General features: G+C 54.9%; 1 protein-coding gene across 1 annotated transcript in view; it reads right to left on the bottom strand.

The window, feature by feature from the left end:
- The window catches only part of RASSF5 (Ras association domain family member 5), a 62,156-nt gene extending 50,457 nt beyond the window's left edge, over positions 1–11,699 (bottom strand). The window contains exon 1 of the mRNA XM_032878492.1: positions 11,209–11,699. Within this exon, the coding sequence (XP_032734383.1) occupies positions 11,209–11,662 (454 nt within the window). The 5' untranslated portion in view covers positions 11,663–11,699. The remainder of the gene's footprint in view (positions 1–11,208) is intronic.
- Positions 11,700–20,062: the final 8,363 nt, after the last annotated feature.

Genomic DNA, 20,062 nt, shown 5'->3' with positions numbered 1-20,062 from the left:
AAGAACCATGCGCTGGAAGGCAGGTGCCCGGGACTATCCCCATCCTGGTGCTGCCACCAGCTTCGGTTGGCCTCAGCTTCCTTTCTTTGAAAAAAAGTGAGTAGGAGGACCTAAGGTTTCACGAAAATGTGAATGCTACTGTCTCTCCTTATCTTTCACTGGACCTACACTATGCCACTATCCTTTCCCAGGCAAGGACAGTTCTCCCGCTAGTGAGGGTTCAGGGCAAGAAACTGTGGCCCAGTCACTGCCTGAGGCTGGGCTCCTGTCCCCTGTGTCCCAGCCAGCAGTCCCCAGCCCTGCAGAGCCTGGATGTTGGGGCCCCGCAGGCCCCACCCCTGACCATCCAGGTGAGAAACCCCCTGCCTAGGAAATGTCACTGCGCCTGGGTCCTTGGGAGGCTGACTCCACACTGTGACAAGGTCTCACACCCCTCAGAGCTCCAGCACAGCAGAGTGGAAAACAGTGTCATCCAAGTGTCCGTCTTTCCCCAGCTCAGGGGCCCAGATTAAGATGACTGCTCAGCCCTCGTTCTCAGCCAGCGAAAAGCTGTTCAGACCCACAGGCAGCCTGGGCCTCTGCGCATGTGCTTTCAGACCTGCCCTTCCACCTAAAGCTGGCAGGGTGTCCCCACCTGAGCTTTGGCCCCCGGAGGGCTGCTGAGCTCAGCAGCAAATCCCAGGCCACCATTTGGCTCCTGCACTCCCTTCCCCATGGGGAAGGCCACTTGGCCAAGGCCTCGGACCCCAAGAACCCCCCAAAGGCCCCTAGCTAGGGCACTTGGACCTACCGCGAGCCAGCCGGGCCTCATGGCAGAACTGCTGCAGGGCTTGGAGCCTCTCTGATCCCGAAGGGCTCCTGGGGAGCCTGCGGAAGAGCCGCTGGAGCCTCGCCAGGACTGTTCGGAAGCAGGCAGGAGCCGCCTCCTCATCCCAGCCCTCGGTCATCCCGCTGTGGGGAATCCGCGGCTTCTCTCTGGGCCAGCGGGGATGGACTGATGAGTGGAGAGTCTGGGGGCTCCCGTGACTGGGGATTTGCTCCAATCAGCCCAGCCCAGCTCCTCTTCCCAAAGGGAGTCCCAGGCACCTGGGATGTGGGGCCTGGGTACCGGCTCAGCCTGCACAGCGCCTTTCTCCTTCCCAGCTGAGGTCCCTTCCCACCACCTCCCCCAATGGAAAACTTTCTATTCCTGGGGCTTTTAGCTTGATAAGATAAAAATGCCCCCACCAAACAGGCTGCAGGAAAGAGCCCGCCCCAAGCTTCACTGCTCAGTGGTGCCTGTGAGCCTGAAAATCAATGTCTCCAAAGTTTCAACAGACAGCCAAAGTGACCGGTTATCTCACACCGTGAGCTCGACCCAGGAGCTCATTAATGGATTTCTTTGGGGATGGCGGATTAATAATGCTTTACCAGCTATATAGGTTCCTGCGGGAATGAGGGGGCTAATTCACATTCTCCCACACTAAGCCCAGGGGCGGGGAAGAGTGTCGGCTTTCAGCCATCTGGGCTGGGAAGGAGCCGGTGAGCAGAGAGAGGTAAGCAGCGAAAAGGGGGAAGAAAGAGAAAAGAAGAAAAGAACAGAGTCTCTCATAAATAGGATAGAAATGTTCTCTTGCCTCAAAATGGTGCTCACAGGGCATCCCTCAACACTGACTCCCAGAAGCCACCAAGTCCTTAGCGGGGAAGATCCCAGAAGCCCTGTCACCCAGGCTGAGATGGGCAACGAGCACCAGCACCAGACTGGCTGCAAAGCCTTCCAGGAAAGCCACTGGGGATTCCAGAAAAGGAAAGCCAGAGATTCCAAAACTCATCTGCCAACATCTGGCCATCTGCCAGACGAGGCCAGTTTCAGACGAGGGAGGGCCAGTCGTCCTGGCCTGCAGAGGACTCAGGTGTGCATGGAAATAAAGGTGCATTTACACATCTGTGCTCCAGTGCCCGGGTGTTCAGTGCCTGTGGGTTCAGGTGTGAGCTCTGCTAGATCTCCTGCAACCGCCATCCAGGGTCCACTCCCCTGTGCTGTTGTTTGTCCCCAAGTCACAGAGAACACGGAGTGGCATCTGAGCCGAAGGCCATGTCCTCCGGCCCACTTAGAGAAATGGCAGAAAAACCTAAGCTACACTCTGTTCCTCCAAACTGGGCCCCCCGTCATCTGCCTTCCTCCTAGGAAATCCGGGTAGAGGGTCCCCCTGTTAGATCATCCATCACGGCTGAGGGCCTCAGTACGTGGTGCAGGAACAATAAAAACTTGTTTGTAAGCTTGACAATAAAAGCTCATTGTTTGCAAGTCCTTCATTTAAGACAGAAATGCCCTAAAATGGCACCCTTCCTTAGGCCTGGACATCGGTTCTTTCTCCCTCATCCTTCCTCAGGGAGACTGGGCTGCCCATGGCTGCCCTCTAGTTTACCCAGCAGCTTCTGCAGAGAAGAGGCTGGTCACAAAATGACACTTGGAGCCATCAAGCAAGGGTTGGGAGATCCCCAGAGGTTCTAAAACTCCTGCCTGGGTGATCCCCGGATGGGGTGGTATTCCCATTTCCACTCTCAGGGAAGGCAACACGCATGCTAGAGAACTTCTACTAAGAGTCACAGTGAATGGCAGAAAAGCCCTTCCTGAAGGTCCCCCTTTGGGCTCAAGGATTTACTGATCTCACTTCTCCTTTCTCCTCATCACAGAGCTGTTCTTTGGCAGGTTAAGCCATCGGAGGAGCCAGCAGGAGAGAACTGGCAGACACGGGAGGATGAGCTTTGGGAGGCTCTAGAATCTTCCTTCCTGACCCTGTGAAACCTGGACAGATAGAAAACTGTAGGGAGGGTCTCGGAGGAGCATTATCTGGGGCCTGGGGGCTTTATGCGATGAACTCTCGTAACCCAGCGTCTAAGCACCGACCAGATGACCTGCCTGCTGCGGTGGGAGCCCAGCCAAGGCCCAACACAACTGGGAGAAACAGACTTCCCTATCTCAAGGGCGGGGGCTACAATATATTCTTACCTTGAAATGCCCCATTCCCATAAAGGGAACTCCAGATCACTCTTGAAAATATTTGTCACCCGAATATGCATTTACATACCGGTTGTCCATCCCTTTCACTCACAAATCAAGTTACAGCTGGGATCTGTTGTTCCCTTGGATAGTAAGGGATCTATGAGGGGTTTTGTTTTCTTTTAAATCCTTTCCTCCCTTGCAGAAAGGACACAATTGTTTCAACAGAAACCACAAAACCTCCAGCTTCCATTCGGCTTTGAATGGAAAAAACAGCTTCCTCCAAGTCAGCAAGGCGAGTAAGCAATGATACCCACATGTAAGACTGACCTGGAGAAACAGAGAGGGTCAGAGATAGGGTAAGAGTTGGGGCAGGGGGTTCCCCAGATTCGCTGGTCCCCATGTGGCCACACCACCGCCTGGGATAGGGCCAGTGAGGCAAACCTCGATTTATATTAAAGCCCCTAACCAGCCCTTCTTCACCCTAACTGTCCCTTCTGAGACGCAACCTGATTTTGCTGTGGTTCCTGGTCATGAACTCTGACCCTCGGTCAGGGCAAGGAGGAGGCATGGAACAGGAAAAGACCTCCTACCTGTATTTCCATGTCAACTGTACATACTCTGATCACAAGTGGGGGTGAGGCAGGGCCAGAGAAAGACTCTTTCTTCTTTTAACTTGGGACGTAGAAAAACTTCACCTTTTGTTCAAAGATCTCATGATTTACGCATGCTGAAAATCTATTTAGAAACCACATGCTGCTGGGGCGCCTGGGTGGCTCAGCGGGTTAAAGCCTCTGCCTTCTGCTCAGGTCATGGTCCCAGGGTCCTGGGATCGAGCCCCGCATCAGGCTCTCTGCTTGATGGGGAGCCTGCTTCCTCCTCTCTCTCTGCCTATCTCCTCTGCCTGCTTGTAATCTCTGTCTGTCAAATAAATAAATAAAAATCTTTAAAAAAAAAAAAAAAAGAAAGAAAGAAAGAAACCACATGCTGGGGGTGCCTGGGTGGCTCAGTGGGTTAAGCCGCTGCCTTCGGCTCAGGTCATGATCTCAGGGTCCTGGGATCGAGTCCCACATCAGGCTCTCTGCTCAGCAGGGAGCCTGCTTCCCTTCCTCTCTCTCTGCCTGCCTCTCTGCCTACTTGTGATCTCTCTCTGTCAAATAAATAAATAAAATCTTTAAAAAAAAAAAAAAGAAAAGAAAAGAAACCGCATGCTGGAAACAGCTTAAGTGCAGCCAATCCTCGATTATCCAGGCACTGGCTGACTGTCTAGCTGGCACATGGCTCATCCACCCATTGGCTCACCCTCTTTTTTTTTCTGTACCTCTTTTTATGGACATTTCAGCATTCGTTGGTGGAAGGGGAGCAGACGAAGGAGGAGGACTCAATGAACTTGTGTGTTCGAATGACATTAGCTTATAAGGCAAAATGCTGTGTTGGGTTCTGGTGCTGGTTTTGCTACTTCCCATCTGGGTCATCTTCGAGCAGTCCTTTGCCTCCTTAAATGCTGTGTTTTCTCCCCTGTGAGAGGGCCATGATCCCACCAGCCCCAGCCCACCGTGCAAGCCAATGCAGAAGAAAAGGCTTCAGGGGCCCCTGGGTGGCTCAGTCATTAAGCGTCTGCCTTTGGCTCAGGTCATGATCCCAGGGTCCTGGGATCAAACCCCACAAACCCCACATCGGGCTCCCTGCTCAGTGGGGAACCTACTTCTCCCTCTCCCACTGTCCCCTACTTGTGTTCCCACTCTCACTGTCTCTCTCTGTCAAATAAATAAATAAAATCTTAAGAAAGAAAGAAAGAAAGAAAGAAAGAAAGAAAGAAAGAAAGAAAGAAAGAAGGAAAGAAAGAAAGAAAGGGCTTCAGATGGGGCCAGGCCACCTCCACTCCCACAATTCTTGTCATTCTCAACTCACTTTGTTTCATGTAAATACTCCCATCCTAGCAGGCTCATGGGATACCAGTTTGTATCTACAGCAAACATGAGGATAATTCTTTTCCAGAGCCAGCATTCAGTAGAAACAAAACATGAAAGGATTAAAAAGTCAATAAAAGTGGGACAAAATACAAAAGGATTTAAAAAAAAAAAACAAAAAAACCAGGGCACCTGCGTGCCTCAGTCCGTTAAGTCTCTGTCTTCTACTCAGGTCATGATCCCAGGGTCCAGAGATCAAGTCCTACCTCTGGGTCCCTGCTCAGCAGGGAATCTGCTACTCCCTGACCTTTAGGTACGACTTCTTAAAGGTCTATGTAAGCCAAGGTTTCATTCTCTAGCAGACACTGCAGACATCTGAGTAAGACCTGCCCTGCCCTGGAAATGTTTGTTCAAAAAACGGGGATGGGGAGCCGAAGGTGGGGTGCAGGCCCTCTCTGGCAGAGTAAACATGAGCCAGCCCCGCTGTGGTCACAGCTGAGTGACAGACCCTGCTCCCTGCCTCCTAGTGACAGGCAGGAATGAACACTCTGGACTCTCCAGCATCACCTTCCTACAAACCCCTCGGTACCATGTGAGCTCAAGCTTTTCTCCTTGATGCCCTCCGTGAAGCCAAAGTGATCGGCATGGGTGGGCAGGAAAATCCTGAAGAAAAGCTGGGATGTTCTACAGAAACAAGCAGGCACCAGACCCCTTAGTCAGGACAGGAGAGTCTCCACAGGGAGGCCGCGCACCTGGCTCCTTGCCGGGACAGATCCCTGCTGTTCTTCTTCCTTCCTGTCCCAAAGGGGCAAAATAGGAAGCCAACATCCTTGCTTGTTCTGTGGGTGCATCTCTCAAGAACTTTCTCTATGCCAAGAACCACAGGCAGGTGGCAACAGGCCCCACATGAACTCGTCAGCCACTCTAGCCAATGACCACACTATGGAGCGCTCTCAGGGTGCGCTGGGCTCGGCTCAGGTCTCCTCTGCATTGTGTGTGGGGTGCTTCAGAGAGCACCCAAACATCACCCCCCCAGGCCTGAGTCAAGATAGTCTTAACCTCGGAATGGGGCCCCCACAGCGAGTCCCCCACGTGGATGTGATTCCACTTAAACCAGAGCCCGCTGCCCTGTCTGACATCACCACTTTGGCCTCCTTGTTCTCTCCCCAAAGTCGAAAAGCTGGCTCAGCTCCCCTCCCAACCCTAAGATTCTGCCCTGAACATGTGGCGAGAAGCTTGCCAAAGTCTCTTGGAAAAAAAACCCACAGATGACTAAATGCCCAGCCACCTCCCCCGTCAGGACTGGCCTTCCCAGCCTCAGCGCCGCCCGCCCTCCCCGACCCAGACAGCAGAGAGCCGGGACCCAGCGGAGCCGGTGGGTGGCCTGGGGGTGCAGACAGCATCCAGCCCCCAGCACAGCAGATCTCTGAGTAAGAGGGAAGGCTGGCTGCCGACGGAAGCAAGCTCGGCTGGGGCTGGGGGTACATTCCATTCACATGCTCTGCGCACCCACAAATATTCACCTGCCCAAGAATATTCACCTTGTCATCTGAGGAATGCAAACAGGAAGGGCCTCTGATAAGGCCAGAGGAGTATTTACAGCTTCCTCATCAGCCTTAATAGTACCCTGGTCAGAGCAAGAGTGGCTAGCTGCTCCTTCCATGGGGAAACTGAGGAACGGGGTGGGAGCCAGAGAGGTCTCTGCGAAAGAGCCCCCAGGGGCACGATTTCTGACCCAGAAATGCTGGGCATGGCCTGAAGGAGGGAAAGGACCGGACAGCCTGAGCTGGCCCCACGGACTTCGAGGCCAGCCAGGTTCACCCCACCTGAGAGGCTCTAACCTCGTCCTGCCCCCAGCCGGGGGGATGGGCACTGCTTCCTTGCCCACGTAAGCCCTGGGCAGCAGCATCCCTGCGCTCTGACCTCAGGAAGCCATTCCAAGGATGAATGCAGAAGCAAGCATGGAAATCCTTTGGGCTCTTCAGGGAAAAGGCACTACTGGCCTGTGAAGAATCCTTCCTATGCTCGGAGGTGGGCTGGGCGCAGCCTGAGCCTCCTGGGGCGGTCCTTTCCCTGTCACTCTGGGCAGACCTGCACAGGGCTGGGCCAGGCCTGAGTGACTGATAAACTTGGGAGGGGAGAGAGAGGATCCCAGACCAAAGCCTCAGCTGAGGGGAGATGTCAATTCACTTCCACCTAACAACTCTGCAGGATCAGCAGGCGAACACACACGTTCATTACCAAGTCTAATTAGGCTGGCAGAAAAGTGGCATTAATCATTTTTGACTGTACCTGGGATTCAAGCCCCCTTCCCTCCATAATCACAAAATTTCATGCTCTGATGAAGTGGGGGGACAATTAAGCCCACATTTAATGCTTTTACTTTCATCTCTCCAGAAGACAGGAAGCAGGGAGGAGAGGAAACAAGATACAGCTTGGGGACCTCAGGAGGCCTCCCTCAAAGCATTCCAGATCTGTTCTCTGTCCCCAAATACACACACACACACACACACACACACACACTCATTCCACTAGGACTCTTCCTAGAAGAAAACCCCAATTAGAGCCCAGGGCAGGGGAAACTCGAGACGGGTTCCACTCTCTTTAAAAGCTCAGTGTCCTTTTCCCTAACCTCCCCAGCCAAACAGGGGCCCAAGTCTGTGAAAAGACTTCAAGCCACACACTTCAAAGCTGCTGGGCATACTAGACAAATAAAATACTTTCCAGGTGCCCAAGAGTTCTCTGGTCTGCTGTAGGGTAACTCAGTGTCAATGTCCAGTAACCTCTTCCACAAAGAAATCATGGCAAGAGGGGACTCCCCAGGATCCTGTGGCTGTCGCGTGGGCGGTTCCAGTCTTCATAGAGAGGTGGGCTGAGCCCAGCCATCAATGAAGTGACAAGGCAGAGCTGGGAGGGCTGGCCAGGGGGGCCCTGTGGGACATCAGTCTCACCCCAGGAAGTCCCCTGTCCCTGAGGTTCATGGAGAACACCTCCTCTTCACATCATAATTACACATCTATCAAGTAGGGGGTAGGATAAGGAGCCCCAGGGTTCCCCTTTCAACCCTATAATTCCAATCCCATAACACCTCAGAGTCCTGAACGAGGGACGACGGCTCCGGAGAAGCCCGTGGGCATTCACTGCATCGTGCAAGGTGTGTCCCAGCATCCCTCCTTGCCTGTGGAGTTGGACTTTGGTTTCCCCATTTTCCAGACTTTCTCTGGTCCGGGATGGCTTGCATACCCACAAAAAGAGTTGAACAGTAAAAGGTCAACTCTGTGCCTTCTATAGAAGAAAGGGTCCAAAACCTCTAACAGGTGTTTACTGATCGCAAAGCCAAAGGGCAGCGGGTAACTCTGCAGGGTGTTTGCTGCCGGCCCTGCATCCCCGGAGTGCTGGAAGTGGGCCCTCACCACTGGTATTGCCCCCATCCCAAAACACACATGCCCCCACAGAATCTCTCTCTCTCTGTCTCTCAGTATCTCTCTCTCTCTTCCAGTCCCCACTGGAGTTCTTCTCTTATCTACTAAACACGATTTTTTAATCCTGGAAATTAACATTAACTCTGAACCTCCTGACAGGCAAATCCAGCCTTACCCAGAGTCAGTTACAGACCTGGACATAGGGGTTAGGCTAGGTTGGAAGGTCTTTCACTGCAGAGGCAGGCAGGCAGTGGGAAGACAGCTTTCTAAAATTTTCCTTATTAAAACTCCATATTGCTAACATAGCTCCCACCCATTGTCATCCTCCTGCCCAGACAGAGGTCCTTCCTGTACCACTGCCCTTCTGCTTGTTTCCAAGAGCAGAGAGATTTAGGAGGAAAAACCAGCCACCGCCTTCACCAAATGCTTCTTACTGACGCTGCTCTGTGCCTGGCACTTTGCTGGGGGCAAGTGATACAAAGACAAGGCGCCAATGTCCCAGTGCTCTCGAAGCCACTGGCATTCAGCAGGGACACTCCTCAGCCACAGGAAGCAGAAGTGTTTCTGGAGGACAATTCAAACCCACACATTCTGCGATGCTCACGGCACTCACTTCCCTTCTTAGTTCAGCCACGCAGGGTTCGAGAACTGTACTCGCTGCTTGGAAAAGTGACCTCAGAGGTGTCACGAGCTCAGACAAATTGTGACAGCTGTTGGATGGGAGGGGATAACACTAACATTCATATTGCATTAAACGTTCATAATGCCTTTTGCCAGGCACTCTGTTAAACACTTTACATATATTAATTCACTTAATTCTCACATTAACACAATGGAGTAGGTAACGTTTTTATCCCCACTTTTTTATAACAAGGAAGCAGAGCACAGAAAGGCCCAGAATGACACAGAGATTAAGTGGCAGAGTAAGGATTCGAACTCAGGTCTTCTGGTTTCAGTCTGTTCTCTTAATCGCTGTCTGCTGCTGCCTTTTTAAAGTCATATTTCTGAACCTTGCTTTTTGAAAGAAAGATAAAACACACCAAGCCCACCACAGAATGAGATCTTCAACTTAAAGAAAGATGCTCGGTGATTGTGGCCAGCTGTGTCTCCGCCTGCCCGCGGCTCATCTGCACCTCTGAAAGTGTCTCAACTGTTCCCATCCAGCCACGGGTCCACAAGCAGTTAAATATTAATAATGACAAACACTGGCTCTGCTCCCTCTCTGGTATTCAGATATCCCTGCTTGATGGAGTCCCCAAATGCCTTACTACAGACTAGAATTCCAGTGAACTGGATTTGCCAGGGTTCCAGCACAACTAAATCCATGTCATCGAGAATAACGCCTCCGTCTGTGTTTAGAGAATCAGTGGATACAGTAAAGGAGCCTCGACCCTTGAGAGGGTGACCGTTGCCAAGACATCCACGGGCAAGTTTCATGTGATTCTACCATAAGGTCAGGAGCCTTTATGGAGTGACAGCAGTCCTCCACCCACAACACACGCCTCTCTAAAGTTTGCTCTTTCCTTTTGTCTTAGCACGTAAACGGGGAGTTCTGGTGGTGGAAGGAGCACCACCTCCTTTCCCCTCCAATCTTTCCCTTCCACTTGACACTGGCTTAGAATGTGAACTTTCCTTCCCTGAAGCTAGGAGGCACCCTGCCCAGCCTCTGCTGTGAACTAGGGGGAGGCGGGCAAGGTAGGGTTTTCCTGATAGGGAAGTGGCTGCTGCAGACAGATGGGAGCCCCTGGCCTTTGGGCAAAGGGGAAGGGCCTTTGCTGACAGATACAACCCACACACCATTTCCAGAGACGCTTGTTAGGGGCTCTGCCCTCCTCTGTGCTTTGTACTTCAGATATTTAAACTATCTCTATAAACACATAAACACATGGATGTGGATATCCTCCACCAAATATGGCAACCACAAATATGGGGGTGGGGAGAAGGCACCCCTTAAAGAAATACACACACCTGAAAATAACCCCAACCTCCAAGAAGACTGCAAATTTGCTCAGTAGGTCTACACCCTGGGTGTCTAGGGGTCCACAGTCCAGCTTTGAAAAGAGACTGACTGCAAAGGAGGCTGGAGGGGCCTGAGAGCTCCGGGGAGGAAAGTACTGGACAGGAAGTTGGGGAATTTTAAAGCCTGAGGACTGGTGCAGTAACCCAGGAGGAGGAGGAGGAGGAGGAGATTGAGGGGGAAGAGGAGGAGGAGGGGAGACAGGGCATTGCCAAATATTTAGAGCAGAGTCCAAAGGTTTGAGGGCCAGAGGTGAAAGGCAAAGGGGGGCGGGGCACAGGTCCAGGGCGACCTCAAGCTCACGTCAACCTTACAGTCCATTTCCATTCAAAGCCTAACCAGGTCTCTTTCTTGTCCCATCAGTGTGCCCTAAAGGAGAGGCGTACCACAGGGGTCATGTGCCAAGGGCCTGTACCACCGGTGACAAACAAGCCATATTCCCATTAACGCTAATAAGCAGGGGTCAAATGGCCGTATCAATACCAGTCTCATGACTGGTGTGAGACAACGGAATGACCTTGCCGCCGTGGTCATCATCCCCAGCCTGAGTGTGTGTGTGTGTGTGTGTGTGTGTGTGTGTGTGTGCGCGCGCGCGCGCGCGCGCACACGCGCGCGTGTGCGTGTGTGTGGCGGGGCGAGGTATGCACTAGTCAGGGAAAGGGGTATTTGTTAAATACAGCACCATCGTACCTGGGCGGTAGGCGGTCACTAAAGCATACCCGCCAGGCGGCTAAGAGCAGAGTCTCCCGGGCCTGTCTCCCTTGGCTGAAGTGGAGACGGGCAATGCCCGTCCCCCGCGCCAGCCCCGCGGCAGCTCCTGAGCTCGGACTGCGGGCTTCCCGCGCGCCCCTCCCCTGCCCTGCCCCTCACACTCACTAGCGCAGCGCAGCGCCTGCCGCAGCACCTCTCGTCCGCACAGGTCGCACCAGCCCCGGCCGCTCCTCAGCGCCAGGTCGGCGAAGCTGTGACCCTCGCCTCGCTCCACCGGGACGCGGGGATCCTGCGGCTGCTCGAAGATGCTCCGCACGTCGCGGGGCCGGGGCGCCCCAGGCCGCCGCCGCAGTCTCTGCTGCAGACCAGGCCGGAGAGGGCGAGCGGGTCGCGAGGCCCGCGGTTGGGGCTCCGGGTCCCCCCGGGCCGCCCTCCGGGCGCCGCGCCCCTCGTGCGCCCCGGGCGCGGTGGAGAGGGGCGCGGGGGCGCAGCGGCGCGAGGAGCGGCCGGGGGGCGGCGGCGGCTCCGGGCCGCTCAGGCTCTGCAGATAGCGCGGCGGTTCCGGGTCCAGGAGCAGCCGGTAGGGACGCTGCCCGATGGCCGGGGACGCCATGGCCATGCCGGCCGAGCGCGGCGGCTCGCAGCGGTGGCGCGGCTCCCGAGTCAGCCTCGAGAGAAGGACGGCCCCGCACGAGCGCGCCTTTAAAGGGACCGCAGCCTGCGGGGCGGGGCGAGGCGGGGCGGGGGCGGGGAGACCGGCGCGCGGCAGGAAGGCGCCCGGGGGAACTACCGATCTGCCAAGCGGCGGGGAGCCGGGGCGAGCGCGGGTTTCGCGGTGTCTGCGGGAAGCAGACCCGACGACTGGGGCAGCTGAAGAGGAGTTGCTGTCGGGACCGTCAGCCTTCAGCCCTGCCTCCTTCCCTCTCCCACCACTTCCAACACTAGGTCCCCGCCTCCACCGCACCCCCGCACCCCAACACGCCCAGGTGTGGGAGCGGGCGGCAGGGAAGGGCTTGGTAACTAGCTGGGGATGGGTCTATGGAGAGGTCCCCGGGCCAGGTGTCCGCGCGCCCCCCTCCCGCTTCTCCCGCCCACGGGAGGGTGTGCGCCCTGGCGCCCCTTCGCCGCCGCCTCCAGGCCGGCGGGCCGCGCGTGGGTCCGGCAGGTCCAGCAGGCCCGGCCGGCGCTCCGGCTCCCGCAGCAGCGCCGAGTCGCGTGACTCCGAGGGACGCGCGACGGGGGACGCTTCCGAGGCTGACCGCGGGAAGCCGCCTCCGCGGCGGGCTAGGCTGTCAGCCTGCGACTTTCACTCTAGCTGGATTTCCCCTCCCTGGGCGGCCCTGCCTGGTAGGGTATTCCTTTCCCGGAAAACGGGGGTTGCGTGATCCTGGGCCCTGGATCGTGAGAGCGCTCCCGCGCCCCATGGCTTGGGAGAGCTTGCCTTCCCGAGTCAAACCCGCCTCTTCCCACAGCTGCTCCAGGAACCACTGTGGAAACGCCAGCCCCGAAAGCCCCACGCTGCCTTAGGGACGGACAGCTCACTTGTGGGACGCAGAGACGGATTCCGTTCTGCTAGCGCCAGAGCCGGCTTCATAACTTCCATTTGAATGCTCTGATTTCACCATCTTGAAAGTCTTAATAATTTTTTTGAATAATAATTCAAAAATTAATAACATTTCAATAATTTCCAGCATTTTTTCTTTACACTGGGTCCCCCAAATTACGCAGCCTGACCTGATCGTCTCACGTGGGCGGGGAACAGGACTGCTGGGTCTTTAAACAGGCCAGCTGCATGATCCGGGGCCCTCTCCGGCCTCTACAGTTGTTTGTTTGTTTGTTTGTTTGTTTGTTTTTGTTTGGGCTTTGTTGTTGTTGTGTTTTGGGTTTTTGTGGGGGGTTTTTTGCCTGTAAATTAGTCTGGGGCTGGGAAGACAAGTAAATGTTTTTGCGATCCGCCACTCTGACGCGGTGATCACGGGCTATCCTCTTACAACTTGGGGTTCAGTTTGGTTGATTTAACAGAGGTCGCCAGCCACCAACTTTGGAAACAAGCTAAATTCCTCTAGACCTGAGACGCATCCTCTTCTTCCCAGGCCAGGGATGGGACTCCCCCTAGTGTCTGGTAGGGGAATCTCCACTTTTGCTTTTTCTTTCACCTTGGAGATGATTTTTAGGTAATTCCTGAAATTTCAAGAGTCAAGTGGTCAGGGAATTCCCAGACCGCTTGGGTCCATGGCTTTTCCTCCGTGGTGGCGGCAGTCAGAGAGTCGTCCTCATTTGTAGTGGAGGACATGTGCTGGGTCCCCAGGTCTCACCAGAGGCTGGAGCTTCCTACCTGAGGAGGTGATTTCCGGGCACAAGGGAAAAGAGCCAACCTCACAGTGTTCCAGAGCAGAAGGAACTGAGATGAGGGAGGGTACACGATGAACCACCCCTTTTACTCCCCTCCCCCACCTTTCTGCTCCTCCCTCTGAACCTTGCTTTCCCTCTCATCAGTGGTTTCCAACTTTGGCGTGCAATCCGCTGGAGGGCTTGTTAAATCCCAGATTACTGGCTCCACCGCGGGAGTTTCTGAGTCAGTAGGAGTTTAGGGCTGAGGTTTGAGATGTTGCATTTTTAACAAATTTCCAAGTGGTGTTGCTGCTGCTACCTTGTGCCCAAGGAGTCCACCACTCTAGATCTAAGGTGGTGATAAGGTGGGCTTCACCATTTTCCCGCCATGGGGCAGGTAAGCTTCAGTGGACACTCTGAGAAAAACTCATTAGGAGGGGAATTTGCTATCTCTGAATGCCTTCTGCTGAATGTTCATGCAGGAAAGTACAGTTTGCCTTTTTGGTCTCTTATTCCCACCTCTTCCACTTTTTTTCTGCAAACAGCTTTCTCAGGGCTATTGCAGAAACCTGCCATGCATATAAAGATCTGCTTGTACCCACCCCTCTGTTATCCATCCATCACCACAGGCTTAAGGCTCATTGGAGGAGATCACTGCCTCCCAGGAGGCAGGGAGCTGGGTGGGGTCCAGGGTGTGGACCCAGCCTGAGCTCTGGGTGACAGCTTGGTGTGGCAAGAAGAAAAGACCTGGCAATGAGCACATCACTGAAAGGCCAGTTCTGAAATGCCATTTGTGAAATAATTACCAACAATTGCCATCTCTGTCCTCTGTCCCCCTCCTTGCCCCCCTAAGCATGAGTTTGGGCAGCCCAGCCCAGATCCCCCAGATAGAGAGTCTCATGGGATGAGTGTCTCCTTGAGCCCTGGGAAACTGAGGACCATCTAGAACAACCAGATGTAAACCCCTTCCCAGTTGCCTGAGCTGCACAGAAAAATTGACTTTCCCTTCCTGCTATAGCTCTGATACACAGGAATGGGGGTGGCTGCTCTCAACCAGGAATGGTGGAGGAGATTGTGCCCAGCCAAAGCCCTACACTTGGCTTCTGGGATGGGAACGGAGATGAAGAGGGAGATAACGTTAAGTTCATGTAACCAACCCAAAAAGTTTATCAAGTTTATCTTAAGGTTCATCTGCCTGAGCCAAGAAATTGAGGTCGGGAGAGGTAGTTGCCACCCCTGATCCCCAACAGGAGGCTCCTTGTGTCCTTTGATACCATCTTTCCCAGCCCAGTCCCCTTCTTCCCTGAAGGAGCAGCCCCTTCCACAACACACACACACACACACACACACACACACTCTCTCTCTCTCTCTCTCTCTCTCTCTCACACAAGTCAGTCCTCCTTCCCCAGAGAAGAAGTACTAAATAAACTCCAGTCTCACTGGAGGGTCAGGACGATGCCTGGCATCGTGGAGAGTTCATGCTTGAGGTTCAGAATTGTTGGGATGCTCTTTGGTCAGGCAGGCCACCAGGGAAAGACCACAACGTCTGCCCAGACACCTCCACTGGCAGATTTTCCCATGTTCGCAGATCCTCTTGGCTCATAGCCATCGACTTTTTTTTCTGTGTGTGACTCACTCCCAGAGGAGTAGGTGTGCTGTTTTTATTTTGGACCAAGGGGAAGGATTATGACAGTCATTTGAGTGTGTGGTCGGTGTGTGAGGTCACTTCAGAGGTGGTCCAGAGCGTGCTGGTTCCTCCATGGGGGGAGGGGGCTGGCGAGCTGTGTCAGGGCTGCCCCCACCTCCAACCACCACCGCTGAGCTTCCCAGTAGGAAGGAAAGGGGAAGGACAGAACGCATCCTGACTTTCTGAAGGGGAAGTTTTTGGTTTTGTTTGGCTTTGAGGCATCTGAAGCCGCTGAAATCCCCAAAGCATGTAGGGGACCTCCCAGTGATTCTGAGAGACCAGCTGTTTGCATGGGCTCGCAGGGCCAGTCAGGACAGGTTAGGTTACGCTGCGGTAATAAACAGCCTGCAAACCTCACTGCCTTTAAACCAGAAACTTCTTTCTCACTATGACTTGCCCTCTGCCAGCTGGCAGGGAGGCTCTTCCCCAAAGCCACGCAGGGCCCCGTGCTGATGGAGCGGCCACCACATCTCACATTGCCAGCCATGGGGCTGGAGGGAAACCAAGAGACCCCAGAGGCTCCTATGCATCGAGCCAGCCCCACAAGGGGAGCAAGAAGCGCAATGCCGTCATGTGCTCAGAATGGGGAAAGAGCTGAAGTATCTGGCAAACAGCACCGAAGGCAAAGCTTCAGGGGCACAGAGCAGTTCTTCATTTAAACAAGTAGCTAAGTGAGCGGGCGCTGCTGTCGGTGCTAAAGGTCCAGGAGCGAAATGGACATGTTCCTGAAGCTTCCATTTAGTGGGAGAGCCAGATTACAACCATGCAGACATAATGTTGGTAATGTCGGGTCCTGAGTACTTTATAGTGCATCTCTGACCTCACTTTATAGATGGAGTTTAAAGAATCAGCAAAATACTTCCCCATTTTTCTTTCCCTGTTGAAATCCTGTTCAACATTCGAGGTCCAACCCAAATGCCATGGAGCTTTGCCAGAGTTGCCCAGACCCGACCCCTCACTCTTTCTCCTGGGTCCCTCCAAGTCGCTTGTGTCTCTAACCCTCACATCATCCTGATGTGAGTCACAATTACATTGTACATTTTGCCTTCCCCACTTGGGTCTTGCTGGCCTCTCTGATCACACAGTCCAGGGAAAGTAAGAGGTGCTCCTCAGTGTTGAATAAAATGAGTTCAGCTGTCAGCTCCCACCTGTACCTGATCCCAAATTCATCTCTTAACACGCTTTAGGCCATGGCCCCGCAGGGTGAGGAGACCAGGAATTGCCTGACCCGCTGAGAACGGAAGGCACCCAGTGACCTGCTGGGGCTGGGTGACAGTGGTGGTGTCGGGAACTCTAAGACTCACGTGCAGCCTCCCAAGTTGATGGTCACTGGGGTGGATTTCTTGCCTCCTGGGCCACAGGTGAAGGTTGGTAGGACCCCATCCCCACTTCAGGTGTTGGGTTTTCTCTTGGTCACCGAGTGCCCGTGTTCCCACGGGTAACAGCTAGGTAGGTCCTTGACAGTACTTAGGACAAGAGGACAAACGAGGGTGGGAATTCAGCAGGGATGTGGGGGCTCCTGGAAGGGTGTCCCCATGCCAGGTGGGGGTGGGGGGGCTTGTTGGCCAGGATTCAGTGGTGCCTCCCCCGTCCACCTCTCAATTACAGAATTTTTCCATCCCAAGTCACTCCGCCAGACTTATGATAAGCCCGGTTGTGTGTACGTTTCTTCTTTCCATGTGGAAAAACTCAGCTATTCCAGGCGGATTTGTCAGCAGCTTTTCCCCCTCAGCCAGAGGGGAGGCTCCAAGCCACAGCCACTTACATTCCAGCACTAAGCCTGCTTGGGGCCCATCATTGTGGCAGGAAGCCAGGGACCGGGACTGGGACAGACCAGTACGAGCACAGTGGCCTGGGTGGCCTTCCAGGCTAGCCCTGCTCTCACCACAGTACCCCTATGCCCACACACGCCCCACCCCATTCCTTCCGGGTCTCTATCTTGTTCCCCTCATTTCTGTCCCTTCCCCCCCATCCTCCTCCTCCTTTTCCCTCTCCATCTCTTTATCACTCCATTCCTCTCCGTCCTCCCTCCCGCCCCCTCTCCTGTCCTCATTCCCATCTCTCATCTCTCACCCACCCACCCACCACACACACGCCATGTCTCTCTGCAAAAGGGCAGGGAAAGGACCCAACTGCTTGAAGGAGCTCCCAAGGGAAATAATCGGAAGTCGCCTCGGATTATTTCCCTTGGAAGCTCCTTCAAGCAGTTGAGGCCTCGGGCCCCCCCTCCCCGCCACTGGCTCCACTTGCCTAAAGGTTCTCTGCAAGGAAAAGGGAAAAGAAGCCGGGAATGCCATCCTGCGCAAAATCCCTGAGGCAGCTCGGAAGTGAACCCCGAAGGGCTCCTTGTAGAAACCCTCTGAGGCCCCCCCGCTGAAGTGAGACAGCCCCGTGACAGCAAATGGTAGGGTGCGGTGGGAGAGCAGTCGGGCCCTTGTGGGGGTCTCTGCTGTCCCCTAGCCTGGCTCCCCTGGCCTCAGCGGTCAGCTGGGGATGGAGGTGGGGGGGGCGTTTAGTCAGGTGTCTACTGCCTCCTGCCCTTTGCGGGGCCATTCCCGTGTCCTCTGCAGGGTGTTTGCAAACTCTGCCTCAGGGTTCTCCAACATTAGCTTGTGTGAGAATCACCGGGTAGCTCATCAACAATGCGGGTTCCTGGGCCACACCCCGGGTTGCCTGGAATCCTGTGGGTGGGTCCCAGAAGCTCTGTTTTGAACCAGGACAGCCTCTAAAGAGGACACCGAGGAGCTCCTGAGAGAGACTGTTGGCCCGCGGTGCTAGGGCACGGAGGGAGGTACCAGGCAGCCTGCCCTTCTCGCGTGGGGAGCTGGGACGCGCCCCTATGTCCTCCTAGAGAGGCCCATTTTTAACCGGCCCAGCCTGTTTTAAGAGGATGCTCCCCGTGAATCTGAATGCCATGTGGGTCCTTCCCAGACATTTGTGACAGAACTGAGCCACTGCCTGGCCCGGCCCAGTGCGACAATAGAATCTGTTTCTTGATTCCCCTGCTCAGGGGTCTCACAGCCAAGTGAGGTCAGGGCAGGCAGGGTGTGCAGACAACTCCCATGGTGTTTCAGGCCCCGTGTAGAGATACCTGACTTATTCCTACGGGTCCGTTGGACAGCCATCACGGCCATTTCACAGCCCAGGAAACCGACACGCAGTGTTTCAACACCCCCTCCACCGAAGAGTTCTGTCTTTAAAATCCCAGTTGGACTTGACATCAACCTGCAACTGTGGTTCCCTGAGACAAAGCTCGAGTTCATCGTGGCCCACAAGGACCTTTTGGGTCTGGCTTCTCCCTTTCCTCAACACTGACTTCCCACTGAGCTTCCTCTCAGGGACGCACATACCTACAGTTCCTTCCACACCACGGCCTGTGCTGTTCCCACTGCCAGGAATGCCTGCCGTGCCTTCTTTGCTAGGTAATTCCGCTCACCTGCGGAGACCACACCCCGGAGCTCACACGTCCCCAAGTCCTTCCCTGACACCCTCCCAGGCTGACCTCAGCACAGCCCCGTGAGACAGGGAGGTCACACTGCCGTTGAGCCGTGCGTCGCTGGCCCGGCCCTCTCCTCGTGACACTGAACTGCCCCCCTCCCGCCTCCTAGTGAGCTTCTCAGGGGCAGCGGTCACCTGTGTGGTTCGGCCACCAGTAACGGCGCCTGGCACCCCGCGGGTGCTCAGGTCAAGGCTGAGGAGCCGAGTGCACCACGGGCCTTGGTCCACTTCCTCGCTCCCTACTGACAGAGAATCAGAGCCTCTGCAGAAGTTGAAATGGGGGTAGGCATCCTTGACCGCGCCTCTGCCGAAGCCTTCGGGTTCTCTCTGCTGGGCTTTCCTTGTGAGCGCACAGAGCCTGGATCCTGTCATCCCCCAAAAATCTGTGCTTGGCGCTCAGGGATCCCAGGCTCTTTTTCTGAGCCCCACCAAGCATGTGTGAGCCAGAGGCAGCCACAGCTGCCAGGGAAAATCCATCCTGGGATGTCCCTGTGGGGACTCTGATGAGCTAGAAGGGTCAGCCCCAGCTTCACGCAGGCAGAGAAGGCCCGAGGTGGCCCAGGGCCCAGGGGCACAAGGTAGCAGCTGGCTCCAGGGGCCCCAGAATTGGAACCCACTGGGCTTAAATGACCCCATGGAGACACACACACACACACACACACACACACACACACACACCCCAAATGGCATACATAAAGCCGCTTAGGCTCAGTGCTAACAACCCCTGCCCCAGCAACCCTCTCCCGGGTCTTTAGAGGCTGCTGGTCTTTTCCATAGAGAAGCAGCAGGGAGGGCATCAGAGTCAAGCACCTCACTTCTGGGTCATGAGGCAGTGCAGCGTCTGAGGACATGGAGGCTTCAAGAAGATGGGCAGGAAAGGTTTCTAGGGTTATCTAGAGTCAAGCATAATGTTGTTTTCATGCTTCGGTGTGGGGCTTCCCAGCTCCCTCCCTCCCCTAAGAGGGCTACTTCACTGCATTCTCCAGCCCAAGTGGGGAGCGTAGCGCGGTAAAGGGGAGGCTGGATGGAGTTCAGGGGACAGACAAGTCTGTCCGAATCTGAATGTCCAGGCACCATTCTAGCTTCTAGGCAAAATGAGGGGACACTCAAAATGACCCACAGTAGTGCTCGAGCTCAGTATTTAGGACACAGCCTAGGTTTTGAAGAGTGGCGGCGGGGGCGGGGGGGGGGGGGGGCCGGCTGGGGGAAAGGAGTAAGCACTTCGATGGTGGATTGAAGGGGGGAGAAAAGAGAGATCTCCTTTCTCCCCCAATCCCAGGCCCCCTAGACAGTCCCCCAAATGGCTGGGGGCAGGAGAAGGAATGGGAAGACAAGCCCTCCCAGCAGGATCTTCCCTGAAATTAGGGCCCATTTAGGGGAAAGGCAGGGATCAGGAAGTGACCGGTCCCTCCTGCATTTCCCAATCCTGTCCTCACAGATCCCCACCCAGCGCTTGCTGGGAGGCCAAGTGTACTCTGCCAAGAGCCCTCCCCTGCCTCACAC

The sequence above is a fragment of the Lontra canadensis genome, unplaced genomic scaffold (assembly GCF_010015895.1).
Source record: "Lontra canadensis isolate GAN:19392208 unplaced genomic scaffold, GSC_riverotter_1.0 scaffold63, whole genome shotgun sequence".
Classification (NCBI taxonomy): Eukaryota; Metazoa; Chordata; class Mammalia; order Carnivora; family Mustelidae; genus Lontra; species Lontra canadensis.
The sequence above is the reverse complement of the archived record's forward strand: the minus strand, read 5'-3'. Positions and strand labels throughout refer to the sequence as shown.